At 36.5% G+C, this 21240-nt stretch overlaps 1 protein-coding gene across 2 annotated transcripts in view; it reads right to left on the bottom strand.

Moving 5' to 3' along the window:
- LOC149554070 (U-box domain-containing protein 13-like) overlaps positions 1-18494 on the bottom strand; it is a 63811-nt gene extending 45317 nt beyond the window's left edge. Inside the window, exons 1-3 of one of the 2 annotated variants that reach the window (XM_089789404.1) lie at positions 18236-18494; positions 17627-18121; positions 17028-17144 (exon numbers count right to left, since the gene is read on the bottom strand). In XM_089789404.1, coding sequence (XP_089645530.1) covers positions 17028-17144; positions 17627-18028 — 519 coding nt within the window. In that variant the 5' untranslated portion in view covers positions 18029-18121; positions 18236-18494. Of the gene's footprint in view, positions 1-17027; positions 17145-17626 lie in introns of both variants that reach the window. The other variant, XM_089789403.1, reaches the window with a different exon arrangement.
- Positions 18495-21240: the final 2746 nt, after the last annotated feature.

Raw genomic sequence — 21240 nt, 5'->3', positions numbered from 1 at the left:
ATTAACTGGAGGAAATCAAAAAAAATCTTTTTTAATACTGCAAGCAAGATTCAGGCCAAGATATGTCGAACTCTAGGGGTAAGGCAGGGATTGCTACCTAATAAGTACCTAGGGATACCTCTGTTTCAAGGCAAGAATAATGCTAATCTATGAAAAGAACTAATTGATAGTTGCATTAAGTGTTTGGATGGTTGGAAAGGGAGGTGGTTGTCCTTTGCGATAAGAATCTTGCTCCTTCAAACAGTTATTTCAGCTATTCCAACCTTCTTTATGAGCTGTTTGAAGATTCCAGTGGAGGTATTAAGGTATATTGAACAGAGGATGAGGAAATTCTTGTGGAATGGGACCCAAAATGAAGAAAAAATTCCGTTGGTAGCATGAGAATCCTTGTGCAAGTCAAAGAAACAGGAGGGAGTGGGCCTTAAGAAGTGGCAAGTTGTCAATAAAGCTTTGGAAGCCAAGTTGATATGGGAGATGTATGAACATCCGAATCAACTATGGGTTAAAATACTACAAGCTAAATATTTAGATTCAAGGGATCCATTGCAAATTTTGACAGTTAGGAATCCTTCGAAAGGTTCAGGTGTTTGGAATTTCATGTTGGAGTGTAGGCCTATTATAACTAAACATATCCCTTGGCACATTGGAAATGGAGAAAAAGCCTCCTTCTGGCATGATTCCTGGAATGGGATGGGCAAATTAGCTGAGTTGGAGGGTATGGAAAATCTTATTCCTATGTTGGAGGCTGCCTAGGGTACCACAGTGGACTGTTATGTGGAGGAAAAACATACAAAGTTGGGCCCGTGTTGGGCTTGGAGGGACCTTTCTAATTTGCAGTTGTTAGATGAGCATAAATCAAGGTTGGAAGGCATTTTTAAGGAAAGGCAGATTATCTTGAGCAATAAGGAGGATAGGATTGTTTGGTGTGCATCCAAGAGTGGACGTTATTCTGCTAAGTTGGGGTATCAACTCAATGGTAATGTGACAACTCCAGAGGGGTGGCCACATAAGTTGTGTTAGAATAAATTATGCATGCCCAAGGCAGGAGCATTTGTGTGGCTTGCTTTGCAAGGCAGGATTCTTACAAATGATAAAAAGTATAAGTATGGGTTTGTGGGCCCGTCTCGTTGTGCTCTCTGAATGAAGGCAACGAAGTCTGTGAATCACATTTTAGCCCACTGTGACTTTGCTCAACAGTGTTGGATACGGTTGAAGATGCATTTATGCTGGACTACTCCTCTACTGGATTCGGTAAAAGGCATCTTTCAATGTTTGCCAGTGGATTTCAAAAAATCCCTCTACTCAAATATTTGGGTTGCAAGTCTAGCTTTAGTTATATGGGAAATATGGAAGGAGAGGAATCGGCGTATTTTTCAGGATAAAGTGGAAAGTGTGGATGGTGTTTGGGATAGAATTCACCAAGCTATTGAAGAATGTATGAATGTCAATGGAGTACTTCAACACCCTAGGAGATGTTTCAATTACTAGGATAGCAGAGTGCAAAAATTTTGGACAAGGATTAGAATCAAATGGGCAAATGATGGAGATTTGGAAGGGAAGCTAAAAATTGACAGTAAATAAATCAAGTGGCTATTGCCAAAAAGGAATGGATTAAAATCAACTATGATAGTGCGTCAAAAGGGAATAAAGGAGTATCAAGCGCAGGGGCAGTGGCTAGAAACGATAAAGGGGAAATCATTGGGTTTGTGGCTAAAAGGTTGGTGGATGGCAACAATAATGCGGCCGAGATTGAGGTTGCATTGTTAGCAGTTTTATTAGCCAAAAAATTAGACGTTACACATCTTCACTTGGAAGGGGATTCAAAAGTGGTGGTTGATACCATTGTCAGAGGCTCAATGTAAACATGGTTTTATCAGAACTCGATCCAATTGATTAGAGAGTCATTGGATACATTTACAAATTTTACGATGAGCCACGTGTACAGGGAGGGCAACGTGGAAGCGGACAAGTTGGCGAATTGGGCCACAACTTTTTCCCAAATTAATTCTGTTGAAGTTAATGATCTACGTACGATACAATTGGACTCTTGAGGTGGCAGCAATGTTTGGTTTCATCACTGGTGTCAGTCCTTTATTGCTGGTTGGTGGATTATTGTGGGAATTGATAGAGAGGCAATTGTGATGAGTGGCTAGGAGATGGCTTTATAAATCACCTAAACTGGTTTTTTAAGTTCTTGTTAGTGGTCGTATCTTTTAAGTGGCAACAGCCAATAAGTTTTGATTTTGTTTGGAAGATTTTGTGTGAGGCGAGTGCTTTTATAAGATGGCATGTAGGGCGGCTCATTTACGAAACGCAGTGTTGGTTGAATTAGGGCTCTAGTTTTTATGCAGTATAGGGAGACGATGTTTGCAATGGAAGCCTCCTTTCCTTTGGATTCAAACAAAGAGATGAAGGCGTTTAAAGGGCCAGTTAGTGAGGAAAGGATGAAAGGCCTTTTGAAGATTAAGACTGATGCAATGATGGAAGCGGTGTTCAGTGTGGTGGGTACTCAGTTCCAGGAACGAGCAGTTAAGCGGCGCTCCAATTTGGATGTTATTGCAATGGTGATAGCATGGGGATTAGAGTTAAACAATCCCACAAAGGAGGTTGGATATGTGGCAAGAGCTTTGTTTGCAGAGGATATGCTAGGGGGTTTAGACTCCATTCTTGAGTGGTCTGTACCAGGCATTGGCTCGGACCTGTTTGAGTGTTTTGAGGATGAGGATGAAGGTAGACGCTACGACTACATTCCCTTCTTGCAGTGGAGAGCAAAGGCAAACAAGCCTTCTTTATATAAGGCAGCAAAAGATGCATGGGGAAAGCTGTGGGAGGAGCTTAAAAGGGAGGAAGGTTGGGAGGCTCAGCCGGCAAATGAATGGGCCACCTTTCCACGTCGAAGGCACAGTCCTCAAGGTCAGCATGCTGCCTCGGAGACGCAGGGGTAGTGTTTTCACTTGGCAATGATATGGGCTAGGGTATGCTGGAAAGCTAAAGGTGTATAAAGTTATTGTGCAGGCAAATGCTATGTTTTTAGTTGGCTGATATGTTAGTGGTAGGGAGCTAAGGCTTGTAAGGGGTGGGTGGTTTTTGTATATGTATGGCTGCGGATTGTACTGAAACTAGGATTAGCAATCGGGTTGGGTGCTCAAGCCTTTAGGGCTTTTTGTTAATGATGTTTCCCTGATATTCGAATGACTTGTATGTAACTGCTTTATCTTTTATTTAATATATTATACCATTACCGTTAAAAAAAAAAAAAAAATTAAATCATAATTCATAACAACACGACCAAATATCATTGTTTCAAGTTCAACTAATGGATTAAGAAATTATTAATAATCATCTTCTTCTTCATCATCGTTATCTTCTTCTTCTCCTCCTAGTTCTTTGGCATTAGTTGACTCAGCAACAGAGCTAAGGCCAATGGGATCAACATCAGTAATAATATTATTGTCGTTAAAATCTTCAAAATCTTCAATTGAAAGCCAAGAAGCAGAAGCATCCAAGTCCACAAACTTTGCATTTACATCCCACCTCTTCATCTCCCCGTCTTTGCATTCTTTAATCTTGTGCGAGAGGAGACACAAGTTGTAATGCACAAATACCAAGTTCTCTACTCTTTTTGAATGCAACCTATTGCGCTTCACTAAGTAGATTAAAGAATATGTGCTCCAATTTCTTTCTGATGCAGATGAACTAGCAAACTATGAAGACATGACAAAGTAAACAATTAAAATAAAATTTAAAAATTATTAATCTTGAATCTTATAATTTCTAGCAATTTATGGATACAAAATAAACTAATAGTAATTTTTTCAGAATTATACTTACTTGTGATATAACTTTGATTGCAAGGGGCTGCAACATTTCGAATCTTTGCCCATGGAGGTACCATCAACTACAAGCATCCTTCCTAAACCGGTGACAAAGAGCATCATTATTTAAAGATTTTGCATCCATAAACTATATGAACTCATTCCTGATCAAATCTCACATATCATCATCGGGAAAGAGTATTTCAATTGCTGTCTTGTATCCATCAAACACTTCTAAATCTCTATAGGGCAGTAGCCTTCCTGGTATATTAGCATATTGGGTGCTATAGTATTTGGGCGTTGATGCATAGGCAAGCAAATGTAGAGTAGTCACTTTTTCTCATCATTCTATGACAATTGCTTGCAATCGTTTGAAAAAGGTCCATTGAGGATCTTGCTCTTTCTCATTTTCAATTTGCTTGATCTTCGCGAGCATTGAGTCTATGTCATCATAGATCTCTCCAAGGTAAGGCCAATCCATGTAAACATACCTAAGCAGGATCATAATGAGCTCTGTGAACTTAATGAGATATTCCACATGTTGCCACCATAAGTCATCCAATATCCTAAGCTTTATTTTGGATGCCCTCTCGTTGTTGCTTTGCTTACATAAAGCCCAATTGTTGCTGAATACCATATTGGAAAGTGCCTCTTTCACTTGCATAAGTCGTCTCAAGACAATTACATTTGATGCAAAATGTGTCTCAACAACCTGCATAAAATAGAGCAAAAAAATACAACTATTAGATACATACTTCTAGAAAAGAATACACATTACACAATCAAAAAATCAGAAATTGTAAGATACTATTTTTTAAAATTAAAATTACTAATTTGAGTTCAAGTTCACTTACCTTCAGTAACTCCAGATGTGAGAACATTCTGAATATTCCTTGAGTCGTGGTGGTTTCTAATGAACATTTGGATGTCCTCAACTTCTGCACACACCTCCTTTGATCCACTCAATACTCTTCCTAATCATTTGTAGCATAAAATTGAGCAAATGAACCGCACAAGGTGTCCAAAAAAATATAATGATATCTATCTTAAACCAACAAACCAGTAGCTCTACAATTCTTTGCATTGTTTGTTACAACTTGGACAATGTTTCTAGCACCCATTTCTTCAATGGCAAAGATGATAATATTAGCAATAAATGCCCTACCTTTTACTTGCCCCTTACAATCCACTACTTTCAAAAATATTGCCCCTTTAGGGGACACCGCCAAAACATTGATCAAAGGACAATTACTAGCATATTTTCACCTCTATGAAACAATTGTTACCCTTGTCTCAATCCATGAATCCTTTATGGGCTTCGATTGCTCATCAATCAACTTGGCCTCTTGTTCCAACAAGGTGGTATGTACTCTCTCAACTAGGACTTGAATGCCCTACAAGAGTTTCATTAGCACTTCTCAACAACCTCTTGAATATGGAGAGCAAACAAGATTAAAAAAAACCCATTTGCATACAAGCATCTTGCCACATCAATGTTGGCAATCTCCCTACTTTGATTTTGAAATGCAGTTTCTAGTGGTCCCTTTCTTTTGTGTGTCAGGGGTGCTTCATTTTAAGAATTAGGGGAAGCTAAGGTAGTATAGAAGGGGTGATCTTCTATCACAACATTTGCTATGGATGTCATTCCCTTTGTTTTACTGCTACTACCAACAATGGTATTTTGCTGACAATTCTTCTCTCTCTTTTGCTTCCTCATGCTCTTGAATATATTTTAATACTATTGAATTTGGCATAGGTGCATTTCCTTTTCCAAGACATTTCTTGACTCCTCTTCCATGGTATCCACACAAATGGCCCACCACACAAAAATATGAACTATTTCTTTCTATAATCACAACTCCAACATTTCCAATGAAAAGCACTGCCTTCTGGAAGAGGACGTACAATATTCACATACTTCCACATAGAAGAATCGAAATGCAGTTCTCTTCTTTGTTGCATATTGCCTACTGAGGAAGAGGTAGATCCCATTGTAGTTCCTATTCCTATGGCAAGAAATTGTATATATATTGAGAATGAAATTTTAGGGAAATCAATGGCTAGAAGCCTAGATCTTATTGGCAATTAAAGATAAATGAAAATAAAATTAAGCAAAATAAAACGGAACAAGGGCTTACCTCTTCTACTCATTGTAAGCTTGCAAAGGTGTAGGAATGAAGCACAAGCACTTCAAGATAGCTCACAAACCAATCTTCCAACTCCTTGCTCAACCACCTATTTGATCTTGCTCAAGACAAAATAACCTGATTGCACACCACAAATGAGAGTTAGAAGCCAACATAAGCCTTTCACTTACAATTTTTAGGGTTAAGGAAGTCAAAACATTATAATATATGCAAAAAACACTTTTCCACCGTCCACGGGGCTTAGTTCAACAAGTTCAAACGTAGTTCGATCAGGGCAAGACAAATTTGCCCGGGTTTGATCGGCAAAGGCACCAGTTTGAACTTGCGGTCTGATTTTCGAACCTTGATTGGACCACTAGGTGAGTTGTACCTAGACCAAGTACCAGTTTGAACCGAGGCCTAATTTGGAGGGTATTTCAGGGAACCAGGGTAACTAAGATTGTGCATGAATCATGTTTATAATTGTTAAGGACACTAGGTTGTGTATGACAGAGTATCAAATGACTGCCTTCAGCACTCTATCAAGTGTCAAAGTAGTGATCTCTAGATAATTGTGAACAAGGGTTACAACCATTTTAAAACCTTCAGGCCAATTCATTACTTTAAGGATACCTTAAGCCTTATCCAATCACAAAAAAATATTTTGCGAACCCGCAAACCAAACCCTTGAACCTAAACCCGAACCCACAAACAACCTTGTATGCATACACACACATGAACACACGGATATATATAGTTTAATTCAGTCATATATGAATGTTTATATTATCATTATGAGAATATCTATATTGGATATTTCTAAACATACCAAATCTAAGAATAAAAACTACTATAATATTAAACCCAAACCCTAACCTCATCACCAAAATTGACAATCTGGTTTTTTTTTTTTGCATAAGTGGCTAAGACTTTATTACAATCCACCTGGAAGGTAAAAATCTCAAAGTGGGCTCATCAACAATAGAAAAAGAATCTCCTTCACTAATGGGAACCTCACTCAAGATCACTAATATATTTCAGATCTCAAAACTTTTAAAGAAATTTCTAGTTGGATGACTGGTACATGTGATTCCTTTGATACAAGAGGTAAGTGTTATATTCACATTGAGATCTATCCCAAAGAAGAAGACATATTCACCATATCAATCAATCTGCTGAAAGACTAGTACAAACTCATGGAGAAAGATTTCAGATTCTTCTCTTTAGCATTTTACTCCCCTAATTAAATGAGGAAGGACTTCATCAAGCTAGGATGTTTCAAGTTTGTGAGGAAAACCTCAGCAATTTCTTCAAGCAAAAAGGACAACAAGTGGTTTGACTAATGGTCAAGCCATAGAATTAAGGTTGTTCTTGCAAGATGGGGAAAGGAGAAAAACTACTTTCATCTTTGCATAGTTGAGTGTCATCTTCTTCACCACCATCCATAGAGAGCATGTTAAATATGTCAGAGTTTTGGTTCTAACTTTAAGTGTTGGTCTTCAAACAAAGATTTCTCAACAAAAACAATGAAATTGAAGGATGCTTGAGGAAGAGGTCGAAGAAAGGGCAAGGCCTTCACCTTCTTTTTAAAGCTTCAGAATGCATGAAGATGGGTTCTTTCTCTGTTCATGGACCTAATACTAATCTTTTGAAATCAACTGATGTGTCTTTCAAGGCCCTCTTCCCTATCTTCCCAGCAATTATCATATCATCTTCTTATTAAGATAATATCTTTAATATCTTTATTAAGATATTATCTCCTTAGTTAAATACTTTCTATAATGGTCAACTACTTGTCTATAGTTCGTCTTTCAGTCTAGATAGGAATGTTTCCTATCCTATCTCTTTTGTCTTCAGTCCATATAGGAATGTTTCCTATCCTATCTTCAATTTTGTTTCTAATTTCGTCTTCAATCTACGTTGTTTCTTAAAAGAAACGTCCTTGTAATTCTTTATAAGGAACACATTTGTTCCTCTGTTAATCAATCAATCATCTAGAAATCCGTTAATTTGCAATTCTTGAATCTTGTAAATGGTATCAGAGCCATTATAAGAATTTTTTCGGAAAATCTTATAATTTCGTGATTTAAATTTTCGAAATTCTTTGGGTTTGTTTTCTTTTGAAATTTTTTGAAAATCCGGGCATAGTCTTTTCTGAGTGTAGTTTATGGTGTCTTTCTTGCACAAACAGTGTCGATTTGTTAAACAAAACTTTATTAGCTCCCACCAATGAAGTCGTTTTTTATGTCTTTCTTGCACAAACAGTGTCGTTTTTTACTTCACAATCCAAAAACAACTTCATTGGTGGAAGCTAATAACATTTTGTTTAACAAATCCGCCATTATTATCAAGAAATCTGAGTTTTTTTCAAGCTTTTTTCAGCCAAGGCCTTTTTTTCAAAACCCTAATTTTTGGGCTCGGAATTTTTTTCTGATTATAAATTCTTGATGGGTTTCTTGAGATCTCAAATGGGTCTTCATCATTTTTTGTGGGTGCCTTGTTTTTCGTGCCTCGATTTTCGAGCCGATGGATTTGAAATCTGACTTCAAATTCTTTCTGGATTATGTATCATTTCTTCTGGGTACACCTGTCGATTTTTTTTGGGTCAGCTAGGAATTTGCCTTGAAATCTGTGCCTATTGAATTTCAGTCTTGAAGTTTGTACCTGAGTTCTTCGAAATGGCATCTTTGACTAATCTAATGTTGGAGGGCAATCTACGATTCAATGGCCGCAATTATAACCACTGGAAGTAGTGCATGTTAACCATCTTCGAGTATCATCATTTGGATGAGCTTGTTCTAGGCACAAAGACTCGTCCGACCTCCAACCAAGCAAAACAAGACAAGTTTGATGAGCTTCCTAATCAAGGCGAAGCTGCATTTTTCGCCTTCTGAATCTGTTTCTATTTTTTCTGGGGGGTTTGTTGATTTTCTCCTTAAAAATCATTTCATGTTGTCTGTAATATGCAAGGTTGTGTGAGATTCTGGGTTTTACCGATTTTTCCACAAAAATGAAGTTTTGTCATTACAATCTATTTTGAGTCATAGCACTCTTCTGGCAAAGCTTCTTGGTTTCAGCATTCTGTAGATCCAAGGAGGCTCTCAGTTATCCCAGAATGTTTCGACATCCGTACGTTGACCATTAAGGGAGGGTATTAAGATATTATCTCCTTAGTTAAATACTTTCTATAATGATCAACTACTTGTCTGTACTCTGTCTTTCAGTCTAGATAGGAATGTTTCCTAGCCTATCTCTTTTGTCTTCAGTCCAGATAGGAATGTTTCCTATCTAGTCTTCAGATTTGTTTCTAATTTCGTCTTCAGTCTATGTTGTTTCTTTTAGAAGTGACGTCCTTGTAATTCTTTATAAGGAACACATTTGTTCCTCTGTTAATCAATCAATCATCCGAAAATCCATTAATCTGCCAATTCTTGAATCTTGTAACACTTCTATCTCCACTACTTGCAATTGAGCAACTTCAATGTCTAATATTTTGCTTCTCTTTAGGAAGAACCTAATTTCTGTGTAATACAATAGTAAAGAAGTAATGTGTTTTTTTAATACTTGGTCTAACATAGACCTTACCAAAAAATCATTTTCCAAGCTCTTTACTATGTGATACATTCATCTTTTGATTATTAAAACCACTCAACCGTGGATCTTCATCAGACCATTTAAATCACTAAAGGTAAATAACTCAGACTTCTCCAGATAAGTTAGATCATTATGTCCTAACAATAAATCGATTGGACAACCAGATGACACATGAGATTAATTAGAAAAATGAAAACAAAACTAATGTTTGACCCATTGGCCAATAACATCAATGAAGAGTGTGTAACGTGAAGTCTCACTACTGCCACATTGAATGTATGAACAACAATTGAAATCACGTGCCTTTTCCTGGAATATGATCTCATAAGGGAAAAAAATATGACCAAGATGATTAATTAAAGGTTATTATAATCTGAGAAGTTTGTATTATATATCAAATGTCCAAATTGAGAAATATGGTCCCCAAATTCGGTAAAGGCTTCCAATTGCTTTAAAAGGAAAGATTGGATATATTACTCCTATTTGCAAAATTAGAATTGTTTTGCTCAAATGGTAATTCAGCCATGCTTATTAGTTTAAACAAACTCATTGACCGAACCTCAATGTATCCTTGTGGAATAATTTGATAAAGGGTTACTACAACCGTGCATGCACTTGTATCATTTTTTTGCAAACCTCCTATGATGACCATATCTGATTGTACAATCCTCTCACAAGGGTTTCCAAGTATGAAAAATTCTAGCTTATTTGTCAAGCCTATGGAATTTCACCAAATTAACTTTAATGTCACTGCCTTTTTAAGTGATGCCGGACTGAATTGAAGAAACAGAGTGGCAAGCATTTCTCAAATGATTCACATAGCATGAATGGATCCTTGAGAATGAAAGATTATTTTTCACAAACTCCCATGCCGATCATATCTATATGCTCTTACCATTCACAATAATTTCTGCATGCAAGTATTTTATTTTATTCACCAGTCTTAGGGAGTTATATCAAATTGGCACTGATTTAACTCTATCATCACATCCTTTTCCAAGAAAATCTAATTGAAAATTATGAGAGTTAGAGAGAGGTAACTTGTTCTTGTAACTATTCTATTAATAGAATCACTTTTGGAAAGAACAACACCCAACCATAGATATCATAGTGCATTGTCTACAGCATATGTGGCTTCTAAATATTTATTAATAGACATTTCTCTAATTTAGCATGGTAGTGGATGAGATTCATCCATTATCAAATTGTGCATTTTGTAGATATTAATTTTTACAGATCAAACATATGGATTAAAACATTCAGTTTTGGTAGCTTTCCTCAATTAGAAGCTTTTGGCAGTAAACTGTTCTTGATACCTATTACTGGTAATGTAAATCTTTATATGTTTAAAAATAAAGCTACACCATTTTGTACTTTTCAATCCTGAACATGTGAGGGGCAGATAGTTTCGCAAGTCCGATAGTGTCTCACAAGATTTTCCTTCGCTTTGAGACATGTTTCCTCCGATTGTTTGTCGTGAACTAGTTTGATTGGAGCCTGGCAGGTTGTTTCCTCCTAGTGGTTGCGTTCTCGAATTGGTTGGATTGGATCTCGACAGGTTGCTTTGACCACCGTGCAGTATCCCTCCAACACTCCTTTCCTCGGTGTCCTCAACTTCCCTTGCTTCTTCTCCCCCTTCCCTTCAGTCACTCCAGCCTCAGGTTTCCTCCGTCTGTGGTGTGAGAGATTGGTTTATGAACTGCTCTCATTTTTCCTCAATCAAGTTTAGTCGTTGTCATGTCTCCTCAAGTAACTCCTCGCTACTTCTTACCCACCAATGTTCTCGAAAACCGTGGTGTTCCCCTTCAATTGTTGAACCTCCCATAACAACTTCGTGATCACCTTTTGTGACATCATTGTTGTTATTACACCAAAAGCTCGAGTTGTCAATGAATGCCACAATAGCCAAAGACAAGGATCCACGGGAGGTGATGAGGCATAGGTCACAAATCCATTGCTCTATGCTGAATGGTACCTTCACCTGGAGGGGACAAAGGCACCAACCTCCTATTAGAAAGGCCAAGGTTATTGTTGCACCAAAAGATCAACCTATCAATGCCTAATACAACCAATAGTCTTATAGAACCACAAGAGGCAGTTAAGCCATGTTGTGAATCCTGCAAGGGAGGATGGCCCATTGCCAACAATCCCCCTCCTAGCGTCACTCGTCGTAGCCTACGAGATTCAAACCTGTGACCAAGCTCTGATACCAATTGCTAGAAAGGTTAGGGTTGTCGTTGCACCAAAAGATCAACCTGTCAATGCTTGATACAACTAATAGTCTCATAGAACCACAGAAGGCAGTTAAGTCATGTCGCAAATCCTGCGAGGGACACTGGCCCACTGCCAACAGCTCCCAACAGGTAATTCAATTGTATTTATGATTCAGTTCTCAAAGAGAAAATAAGTTGGATCACTCATAAATACATTTTTCTAGGCTATTTCTAAACCTTGAAAAACATACAAGTTGTATGATGAGGCAGATAGGAAATTTATCATTGCTCATGATCTTATATTTTATGAAGCTTTCAAAAATATTGTGTAGAGTTAAATGTGGATTAACACCAAGAAAAAAATGCCAAGTTTGTCTCTCAAAAAGAACATCTTGTAAGACTCCTCACTTGAGGGACAAATAAAATATTTATTGAACCCACATTTGGAATCTCTATATCAATATATTCAAGATAAAATTCCCTCCAGTGAAGAATTTCAAACTTCTCATGGAAAAAATCAGCCTTCACATGGAGAATCTCAAGCTTTATGAGATGAACAAGGATTTAGGAAACTAAATGCAATAGTGCAATGCCCCCTTTTAGCTCACCTTGCTTCATAGTGTGGATTAGCCTATCAGTGGCCCTTGTAGGCTAAGTCAAATGGTTAGGGGGTCTCAATCGGCAAAACCGAAGGCCACTTCCAATTTCAGAGGACATGAGTGTTCAAGATTGCTCCTCCTTTGGATCAGTTTGGCACACATTTTTTTATATTAAGTGTCAATTTCAGGAAAGTCAAGATTTCTATATTTGGTAGGGCGCCTGGAATCATGGACTACAAAGTGGTTGACTCGTTCATCATTTGGCTAAGTGGAATGACTTTATTGAGCACATTGATAGTATTTATCATTAATAAAGTTGCTTTATAAATGATAAAGTCATTATAAAGTTATTCACTGAGTTCGGCCAATTGACTCTGTAACTGTATTAAATGAATATAATAATAAGAGGGCCTATTTAATGTTTTCCAAAGTCAACGTGAGCACATGAAAAGCAAATAGCATTTAATGATATAAAATGCAAAAGCAGTGTTTGGCGTGAGATTATATAAAGAATCAAAAGCAAAGTCAAATTATTAAAATTTGATTTCTTGACATTGTTTGGAATAAGATTCTTCTTGGGAATTGGTCTGACTTTTCAAAGGTTTCTGCACATTGGAGAACATGGTCCTTTTCAAGGAATTCAGCATTTCAGGTGTTGACAAAAACACTGAAATTTGCTATAGTGTGGGCTTCATTCAGAAGTCCATTTTAAGCTTATAGGTGAAGAATCAACATAGGGTTTGAAGCAGTTTCAATATGTTTTATTTACACAGATCACCATAGGCAGCCAGCAAATAAGAAACGCAGCCTTTACGGAGAATTTGTGGTGAATTTGAGGCAACCATTCCAACATTACAGCCTATGTGAGTCATAGAGTTTGGATGCCCAGCTTCTAAGACCCAACACATTCCTATTTGGGCTCTTTGATTGTCATGAGGATTGATGTCCAAGAATATTTAATTATGGCACGATAATCTGAAGCAAATTGGTTTTCTTCCATAAGCTGCATTTGCATCTAGGTCCATGAACGATGCAAAATGTCATCTCTTAATTTTCAATAATTGCAAATGTTGCTAAGTTATTATCAATTGACCGTGTAAAGATAAATTCTTGCCAGTCTTTTGCAAGCATTAAATTCATCTTATACATTGTCAAATAATTGCAAATGTGTGTGTATATAGATATATATAGAGAGAGAGAGAGAGATTCTCAATGATATAAAATAAATAAACCCTGCAAAAACAATCAAAATTCAGATAAGGTTGAGCAAGCAGGGCTCATCACAGTGGCATCAGAGCAGATTCCTGCCATCTTACAGGGTTGGATATTATATACAGACAGAGATTTGATCCCAAGCTAAGTCACAAGGTTCAAATTCGAATTCGAGTTCATCGATCATAAAATTCGAATGAAATTTGACAAGGGTAAAAATTCGGCAAAAAGAATCAACATTAGATTTTAGTTGTATATATTTATGTAGTTTTAAATATTAGTAATATATCCACAAAATTGTCAAAATAATTAAACATTGCTAAATAATACAACTAGATAACTCAATATCAGTTTAAAATAAGTAACTATTATATTAAATATCATAAAATTCGGATGAAGTTCGGAAAGAGTAAAAATTCGTTGAAATCCAATTCTCATGGATGATATTCGATGAATCCTGTGACTTAGATCCCAAGGCAATAGGTAATATTCACACAGGGAAAAAACAAAACCACAAACTGAACAGGTACAGTAAACACAATTGGGCACAATGGGTGACAGGAGAGGTGGTAATCCACCCAGGAATGCAGATTATAATGAGGATAGAGAAGCCATGGAAATATTTATGGGTCTTGCGCCAGGGCAGCAGCAATTGACTACTGTTTTGAAACAGCTTACATTGTCATCCTGCAGATGTCTTTGCCTAGAGGACAGACCCAGGACAGGGAAGAGCGTCGTAGTCCAGTTGTGGTCCATAGGGCAAGAGGAGTTCCTACAGTTACCTACGACAGGCCTACACGTCCCACATTCTTGAGGAAGAAATCTGATGCAGGGAGTCTAGAGGAAGAAGAAGGTGGAGCTTTTGTTGATGTTTTGTCCATGCATGATGAGTGGGATGCATTGCCACATAGAGTTAAGGATCGCCTGCCATTTGACAGATTCATGACCCAGAGAAGAGAGCAAAGCAGACCTAGGCAGGAGAAAAGATTAAGAAAGCAGAATGTTGATCTTAACCGTGCCACTACCAAGCTCACTCTTCCTATGTTTGATTCTAGTTTCCTAATGCATTGAGGGTCAGCTGTCATCACTTGGAAATATACAAAGCAGTCAGTGTCAGCTCTATTCTTTGCAGAAGCAGGATATAAGGTACCGTCCAAGGCAACAAGGGAACTATTATGGCTCCAAGAATTCTTGCAGATTTAGAGAAGCGCTAGGTTTGTCAACATCTCTCCTGGTTGACAATCAATCTGCAACCAAAATGGCTAAAAATGCACAACCAAAATAGCAAATAATCCAGTCTTTCATAATTGAACCAAACAAATCAACACAAAGTTTCATTTGATTCAACATCACGTGAAAGATGACAGTGTCCAATTTATGTTTTGTCCAACTGCAGACCAGCCAGCAGATATTCTTGTCGAACGCTTGGGAGAGAAAAGTTTGAGAATCTCAGGGGTAACCATGTTTTGTCTGTAACAGCTTCAGATCAAGGGTGGGGATATAAATATTGATCTTTCAAGGTTAATTCTATAGATAAATATATCCAGTTTTGATAGTTGGTCCTCTTTTAGTTGCTTTTGGCAGTTAAACTATTCTTCACTACCTATTAATAAGAATAAGAATCTTGATTTGTTTGACAACAAATTCAAACCATTTTGTCCCACTTTCCTATCCTGGCCTGATCCATTTACTCAGCTGCATTTTATATACTAACTAGCCAATCACATGACAGGGTTTAAAATAAAGGATGCAAGTGAATGGTATCAAAGGATGGTTTCCTGTCATATGGAGATGGCAACTGCTAACAACTAATTACTAGTTGGGGGCAAGCCTCGAAGACTGAGACAATGACAGCATCAGAAATCATGCAACGAAAATACAACACTCTGGAGTGACCTGTAGATCATACTTTATCTTATATCCTGCATTAAAATTTACATTCTTAGATGTGTATTGCCAGTAAGACTGAGGCTTTGTATCTGAAGTTTTGAACCAGTGATTTTGGACTCCATGTTTCATTTGTGCATATACCATAAGACAACTATTGATTGGGATGCCTAGCGAGCAGCATTTCACAAAAACTTCCTAATGCCTTTTTAGACTGGACTGAAAATATAAACTTAGTTTTGTATGCTCTTCATTGAAATCAAATGACTTGGAAAACAACATTAACTTTCTTAACTCTACTGCTGGAAAATGTAGATCATTCAGCACTGATTTCTTTATTGTAATACCGACAACCAGAAGTGACGATTGATTTATAGTGTGCCTGGGGCAAATATATTGTCAAATTATATTTAAATAGCAAGGAGTTCAATTCAATTTAACAGAAAAAAATTAATCAAAATTTTTGGGTATTTAAGACTCTAAGAGCATGTTGGGTAAGGGCACTTCACTGAAAAGCAAAATCTAATGACGTGTTGTGTTACTCTATAATAATAATCGCACTAAAGGTAATGAGAGATACTTCAGGGAATAAAAAGTCGAGTATGTAACAAAATGTAAGTGTCATTAAGCATCTCAGCAGTTATAAAATCAGACTGTTCTTGTAAATTGAAAATTTGTTCTTCCTTATGAATCACACACCAGCTTTGATGAACAACAATGAGACATATTATAGAGAATAGTGACTAAGTAGCATAAAGTGACAAGATGTCATTGCAATCAGCAGTTTAAAAATCCGGTTTTCATTGTGAAAATAAAACTAATTCTCCTTTTAAAAGAAACATCAGCTTTGCCTTCTCTAGCAAAAGAATAAAGCTGAGATGATTTAAAAACTCACTTTATATTTTTTGAAAAACTCGACATATATAACAACATGATTCTAATATATTATATTTCATGTCTACCTGCAGAGAATCACATGACATTTTGCCATCATAATGGCTTCATTGACTTTGTGCAGTATGCTATAAGCACAACTGAACGCCATACTCAGCCATCATACAATCCTAGATCATGAACATAAATTATCCACCCAGAAAACAAATGGCAAAGACTACTGAACAAAACATGGATACCATTACAAGCACCAAAGGCCTTGACCTAGCGGCAGCTCAAAGTGTTCAATAAACGCTAGATTGTGAAACACAGAGTCACAGCTACAGCAAGGACGTCTAATAATCGAATTACATGCACACAAATCTAGTTGCGTAAGTCCAAGCGTGCAAAATCAGACTTCAAAACTTCAAATTCAAATCAAAGGTAAGGTTGAGAAACCATTTCAAATTGAAGATGAGGTAAGAAAACTGTTCTCAAATTTAAGATTGACCTCAATAAAGTTGATAGGGGTCTATGCTCCCAATTAATGAGCGTGTGCCATGCAATATAAGCCAAGTTTATCAACTGTAAGAAAAGCGAGGATGAAATGGATTGGGGATCACTATATCACAGGAAATAGCTCCCCTCAACTACCACTCTAAAATCCAACAAAAACTGAACAAAACTAATATAAGTGTCAAGGCCTACCTGTTCTTTAACTTCATCGGAAACTTTTAGCAAATTATAGGGCAAGCCATCTAGAGCTTGATTCAGTTCTTCAGTTAATTCCCGAAACCTTCCTGCGATTGCCTCGCTCTCCAAGACCTACATTGTACCATAAAACACCATAGTACAAGATCCAATCATACAGAGAGAATTTTTTGGCAACACAAATAAGCTAGAATCCTACCCATACTGGCAGAATCCAACCAAAACTTCAAAAACCAATAAAAGTAAGCTAAACCCATCATAAGCCAACAAACAGCAGATATAAAATGCTATCGGTAGAGCCGTTATAAGTCAGATTAAAAATACTGTACCCATTATAGAGCAACAAAATTATGCGACGCCCATTTCCTAAATTCCACTAAAATGGTAGGTGCGTTACAAACCAGAAAACATAATGCATACCTACAATAAACCAACAAAAATATACGACAGCCATTTCCTGAATTCTGTAAATACTAGATTGGATCCATCTTATATGTAATGCTGATTAAAGTCTGTCACTGGACATAGTGTTAACACATCAAAAATGCGACGTCATTGTAGTTGAAGTACTAAAAAACAAGAAAGCGAGAAAATACCAGATAGAGTTTGCTTCCATCATGACAGAGTTGAAGCAAAGCTTTAGCAGATTGCAAGGCCTTTTGCAATGAAGAAATGCAGGGAAGAGCGTCCTGAGGCAGAGATCCTATTCCATGGTGCATGTCTTTTAATTCCTCAAAAAGAGGTAGAAGCAATTTAATTCTTCTTACTAAAGTTAAGCAGTCCTTCTTCTGGGTTTTCCTGTAGTGATCAATCTGAGCTATTTCATTTACCAAGTTTATCAATGATTGGCACTGAGGAGGAGAAGCAAGTGGTGGCGGCGTTGGCGGTGACACAGAAGGGCAATCTTGGTCTTGGAGAATGTTCACATTGAAGCTGTGATTTGTAAACACTGATGTTGCATCTGTTGCCGAAGAAGAAGAACGAGAGGAATCTGCCATTTCTGGTTCATCAACTGTCTTCCAAAAAGCTACTATTTTTCAATGATTCGTTCATTTTTCAAACTGTTCCAACTCCTCCTTGCAGACCTTTACCTGCTATCAATCCACCGATCAATGAGTAAAATATGCTCGCCAATCTCCATTCCTGCTGAAAATAAGGCATCGCACAAAAATGTTTATTGTTATATAACCGAGGATTAAACTCACCTAAGTAGTACAGCAAGTGGTGGGCTGTATCACATGGCAAGCACATTGGATTTGTATTTTTAGCTTGTTTTGTGGGCATTGGGTAACTATCATTGTTTTAACTTCACTGAATACAACTACACTGGTGTGATTGTTATCAGTAGTAGTCAACTCGGAGCACATGAAACTATATTTTTTAAGATTTATTATCATCGATCAGGGAGTGCTTGACGGCGAGGATGGTATTGGTGGTGCGTTACGGTAGGATGCTACGATGGTTGGGACTCCACTCTAGTGAGTTCCACTCCGGAGTGATAAACAAAATGAGAAAGTTGCCAAGGATATTCATACCTCTTGCTTTATATGATGATTTAAATTAATTGTGTTGTCTCCCATCATCAAACAATAAAATAATAATAACAAATGATAATAAAAAATTAAATAATTATAAAGTACTAGGCAGAAGTATTTAGTTTTCTTTGGTGTCTTAATAATGTTTTATTTTAGGTATTGTTAAGTGATTCAATTTTTTTATTCAAAATTTAATGATGATTTTGTTATGCAACTTTAGGAGTTTATCTATTTTCTTAAGAAAAGTTCAAATTAAGAAATTTCTATTAATTTTTAAGTCTTATATAATTTCTTGCACCAAGTCAAAATTGAAGAAACTTGTTCCTAATTTTTTTGCAATTTTTATGGAAGTATGGTTGGTTGAAACCAACTCTTCACGGTAAGGGAAGTAGAGGTGAAGTGTCACCTTGTATGGCTAATTTTTGTATTTTCTCTAAGAGTGGATCGTAATAAATATTGTGTGTGGTGGTGTTTAATGTTGTTCGAAGGAAGATTCATTGGTCCTTGCCCCATATGTGCCCTCTTAATCCCTCATCTTGAGCGACATTATGAGAATGGATGACTAATGGCCTCCTAACAATTGAATAGATATGGGAGGTGGTTTTAACATAATGGATAAATACTATAATAAAAGCTATTTCAACCCCCATAAACTCTTTGGAGAAGGGTTTGGTGATTGGATAATTACAAGGAGTATTATGTGAATTTATAATCCCATTGTAGATAAAAGAGATTGGCATATTTCTCATTGGCTTACTTATCTTAATCAAGTGGTGGTGATTTAAGGAAACTTAGTCATCTTGACAGATTTTATTTTCATGTCCCTTTCCAAAAATAGTACTTATTATTTATAGCAAATTTGTTTGTCTAGATATAACAAATCAAGACTTGTGGTTAAATCAGGAACACTATTGTTGTTAAATGGTCAAATTAGATTTAATGTTAAATTTAAAAATGACATTTAAAATATTTGGAGGCAAAATCTGGAGTGAAAAAATGGAAAGCTTGGAATGTAGGAGGCAATTTTGCATCCCCATATAGAGATATAAGGTACAATACATTTAGGATTTGAGGAGGTTTTTTTGGACAGAGGATGATAGGAGGGCTACCTACAATTCTATATCTCATTAGTTTGTTCTAGTGCTTGAAAGATACTATAAAGTTTTAGAATTTTTTAATACTAGCAATTAACATGCTCCTGTCTCACTCGGTATCTGCCTTAAGTTGTAGAATTATTTGTCTCTTTATCTCTCACTCACTTTACCCCTCTCTCTCAAACACTCTTTCTTGAAATATAGAGCTTTATCTCTATACCTTCATCTAATCCCTCAGTTTCTCTTTATCATTGTTTAGAATTCCTTTCTCTCCTCTCTAGTTTATAGTTTGCCCCTTCTTTTGTCCATGTGTCTCTCTCTAGGGATAATTTTAGTGGCGAATATTTACCTATTGGCGAATCTCGCACATCGACAAGTTGGGATTTGGCAAATAAATTATGCATATGGGACAAGGTGTGTCCCCTGTACTTTACAAAAATTAGATCACATTCTCAAACCCATCTCCCAACAATTTATGCAATTTTCTCCATTTTACCACAATATAGCCAATCGAATTTATTTTTTAGACACAACAAATTGAAAACATTCACCAATGATTTTCGAAGGGAATTTTTGATGGCCTAAATTTTTCCATTGTTTTATAAGAATTTATTTAGAGGAGGGCCAAAATTCTCCAGTCATTTTGTGGACACATGTCACAAAGTAATGTCATTTTTATTTACTCTATTATTCATGGCAATATAATGGATGGATCATAATCACCTTGAAAATTACATAAGGTGTGTTATTATTACGTGTGCTTTGCCAAATATTTGTATACGCTATAAACTCCCCCACCAAATTCGCCAAAAAGGATTTGTATAAATGCATTCATAGATCAATTTTATTTGACACTATTAAACTTGGTTCTCTAATTTTGATCAATATCAAACTCTCAGTCAGGAGCATTGGCAAGTGACAACTTGGCACAGTCCAAACAAGGAGAACCCCAAATTGAGATGTCCTACTTTGTAACTAACAACCATAGAATCTAAAACATAGAAAAGTGAGAGAAAATAAGCCATATTGATTGATGAATCTTCAGAATGCATCTGATGTATTAGGCTATAAGGTCTTCCTGGTTACAACCAATACATTAAATCACACCAGATCAAATGATCTTTCTTCTATTCACTACCACCTAGTAGGAAGTCCTATTTTTTGAATTAATCTCCAAATAAAATGGTACCACCTAAATGCAATGACAATCTACATCTATATACCCATGCCTTGAGCGATATTCAAGCTATTACATATCTCAATAAATTAGTCAACAAATTATTACAAATTAAAGTACCTAAACCTAGAAACTTCCAAAATCCATGAAACCAAAGGGGTTGGCCTTACTAAGAACCCTCTCGAGAATCCAACTAGAAACCTCCAATAGTTTACTTCTATAAACACAACCAATGAATTGCTTGTTGATGACAAAAACTACTGATAGGAGATCCAATCCACTAATAAAGATATATAATCATTAAACTAGAAGTGAAATCTGTTAGTGTAAATAATTAATTATTATTGCACTTTACTTAATTTTACTTAGGTTAATGCATTATTTTATTATTTATTAGGTTAGAC

This window comes from Cupressus sempervirens, chromosome 6 (genome assembly GCF_028749045.1).
Source record: "Cupressus sempervirens isolate cs-2001-9-10 chromosome 6, ASM2874904v1, whole genome shotgun sequence".
Classification (NCBI taxonomy): Eukaryota; Viridiplantae; Streptophyta; class Pinopsida; order Cupressales; family Cupressaceae; genus Cupressus; species Cupressus sempervirens.
Note: the sequence above shows the minus strand (reverse complement) of the source record. Positions and strands in the feature narration are given on the sequence as shown.